A 3,050-nucleotide genomic window follows, 5' to 3' on the forward strand; every position below is an offset into this window, starting at 1 on the left:
TACCACGAACGGATTATGCATGCAGGAGTCAATACGGTCCTAACGAAACTTCGAAAGCGATTCTGGATAGTTAGAGGACGCCAGATCGCCAAAACACGAATTAAGAAGTGTCTAGTATGGAGGAAGCTCTGGGACCAACCAGCATCACAGACTTCAGAAGTCATTCAAGGGTTTCTTTCAAGAAGGAAGATACGCTGGCGATTCTTAGTGGAACGTGCCACTAGGTGGGGTGGGTTCTAGGAGAGGCTCATCCGGACTATGAAGAACCTGATGAAAGACACTATTGGTAAGGCAAAACTTAATTTTGAACAGCTTCGAACAATTGTAACAGAAACTGAAGAAATCGTCAACAACCGACCCCTGACGTATATAAGCACTGACAAATTTTATTTCTCTCCATTAACGCCAGCTGACTTTCTGATTGAATCCCGAGGGTGCAATTCAGAACCACCAGAAAGAGAGCCTAATGCGGACTTACTACGAAGTACCTGGGAGCATCGGATGCGATATACTCAGAAGTTGAGAAAAAGATGGCAATCGGAGTATTTCCAACTTTTACGCTCTTATCACAACTCGCCTAAGAAGGGGTCTGAATACAACCTTAAAGAAGGAGACGTTGTTCTTGTCTTCGACCAAGCATCTCCACGAATCAACTTGAAGATGGCCATCATAGAACAAGCATTCCAAGGAAGAGACTCGAAGGTTAGGTCTTGTCAAATTCATTTACCTGATGGAAAACAGTTCCGACGTCCAATTCAGTTGCTTTACCCACTTGATGTTCAACCTTGCCCCTCCGAGGATGTTGAAAATTAACTGGCGATATCTTTATATTCTATGTACACATATCATTTACAAAACTCTCTCTTTTGTAAAAACTTGAAATACATATAAACTCCAGTCTAATACATTCACAGTGTCCTACTATATAAGCTCATGCTCATGTCATTTAAAAAACAGTTGTAACAATCCATTCTTACGATTTACTTTGTCCAAATTACTAATTAAAGTCTTGAATTTCACTCGATAGTGTTTTATTTTGCTTGGACATTTTTTACAATATTTATATTAATTTTGACAATCAGAAACACTAACACATTCAAATACTACCTAAATGTCAAAATCGACAGTTCTTTTTTTTCGAATTTGGCGAAATGATTCTGAAAAAAATGTACCTGAAAAGATTCCCATTAATTCTTCACATATATTCATATCAAACGAACCACAAAATGGAGGGATTTTCGGATTGGATAGATTAAAGGTTTGAGCAATAAAAATGACATTAGTGCGTTCGTTGTTTAATCCGATAGCGTTGATATCAAACTTGAAGTTTAAAGTCAAGTTGAAGAATGTATTTTTTGGTAACTTGTTGATCTTTCAACTCAGTTGTTAAAAATTAAAAGTGATCTGCTAAAAAATCGACAAGAAATGTATGACATATTTATTGAAGTGTCCTTTTTCTTGATTTGAGATTAGCAAAATCATTGCTTTCGATTGATATCAGCCAGAAACATGTCAATCTTTCTTGAATCATTGTAGTTCTGAGTTCGTTTTTGATTCTTTTTAACATAGAGAAGGAACGTTTCCCACTGCAATTGGTCACCATCATACTTAAGAAAATTCTTAGTGCAATTTGAACATTTGAAAATCCATCTTCAATTTTATTATAAAGCTCTAGAATGTTGACAGTTTTTGGGGAAAAAGGTTTCAATTTTAAATCTCTCTTTACCAGTCAGAATTAATGAGTGTCCAGAGCCGTCAAAAAAAGGCTGGCGTGAGCTTCTACACCTCATCCTTTCAGAAAGGTCCTTATATTGAAAATCCGGGTTTTTTTTTGTCTGGCTTATGAATCAAAGTTATCAAAATTGTCCCTGAGCCCAATTATAAATTCATGTATTGCACTCAGCAAATTTATTGCAACATCCAGGGTAATATTTTGTTTTGGACATTTTTTGCCAAGACTAAATGTTTCCTATCTGGTCTCTCGTGCCTGTCCTAAATTGTTCGCAATAGACATCAAAGCTTCTTCAATTTCTTGATTTCTCATTCGATGAGAAGATACCGTAAAAAAGTTATATAATTTTTGAATAATGTCAAAAAATTTGGTTGCTTCTAAGACACACTCATCGGCATGCACTGCTAACAAGTTTAATGAGTACCCTGCACATAGTACAAAAGTGGCAAATTTACATTTTTCTTTTATTCTTGTCTGCAGACCAGAAAACCTTCCCGACATATTTGACACGTTGTCGAAGCTTTGGCTTCTGCAATCTGTTATCGAAATATCATGATCCTCCAAAAACTTCAGTATGGTTTCCGCTAAATAATTAGATCTATGTTCGTTAACTGGAATAAAGTGCAAAAACCTTTCAATAGGCTCGTGATCTTTTACGTAACGAATATTAAATGTTAGTTGATCAACATGAGACAGATCGGTTGTACTATCAACGCTAATTGATAAAAAATTTGCTATTTTGACTTCTTTTACAATAGTTTTCAAAACCTGTCTTCCCATGACATGAATAAATTCATTACAGATATTTGCTGAAAGATAACACACATGACCACTTCCTGGATTTCCAAATTTGCTTAAATGATCTACAAGAAACGGGTCAAACTCCCTAAGTAAATAATTCTCGTTATTAGGAGATCCGAAGATCTCGTTTTCACGGCGAAATGCAAGCACAATTTCTGTCCGAAAATCTTAGGAACAAACCTATTTATGTTATTATAAGGTAATGTTCCTTACCAATTTATATTTCTAAACTCTCAGAGCTTCTCCTTCAAATTTCTCAGTTTTGCTGTCAGAAATCTGAGAACAAAATTTTTAGGATTAAATTTCTCAAGAATTTTCTATCGCCAAAAATTACTTTTCAACTGAGGCAACTTTATTAGAAAGGTGACTGGAAATTTATAGGCTTGTTGCACCAAGTCCAAAACCCAGTTTTCGAAATTAACGGTTTTTGTCGAAAACTGCCATCGAAAACTCAAGTTTTCCCATACATTTTTGGTAATCCACAAGTTTTCGGTTACCACAAGTTTCATATAAAACT

General features: G+C 35.6%; 1 protein-coding gene across 1 annotated transcript; it reads left to right on the plus strand.

The window, feature by feature from the left end:
• The first annotated feature begins 258 nt into the window (after window positions 1-258).
• Window positions 259-813, plus strand: LOC129950700 (uncharacterized). Its single transcript, XM_056062622.1, has one exon. It carries the CDS (start codon window positions 259-261, stop codon window positions 811-813), a length of 555 nt encoding a protein of 184 aa, XP_055918597.1.
• Window positions 814-3,050: the final 2,237 nt, after the last annotated feature.

Source organism: Eupeodes corollae, chromosome 3, assembly GCF_945859685.1.
Source record: "Eupeodes corollae chromosome 3, idEupCoro1.1, whole genome shotgun sequence".
In the NCBI taxonomy this organism is placed as follows: Eukaryota; Metazoa; Arthropoda; class Insecta; order Diptera; family Syrphidae; genus Eupeodes; species Eupeodes corollae.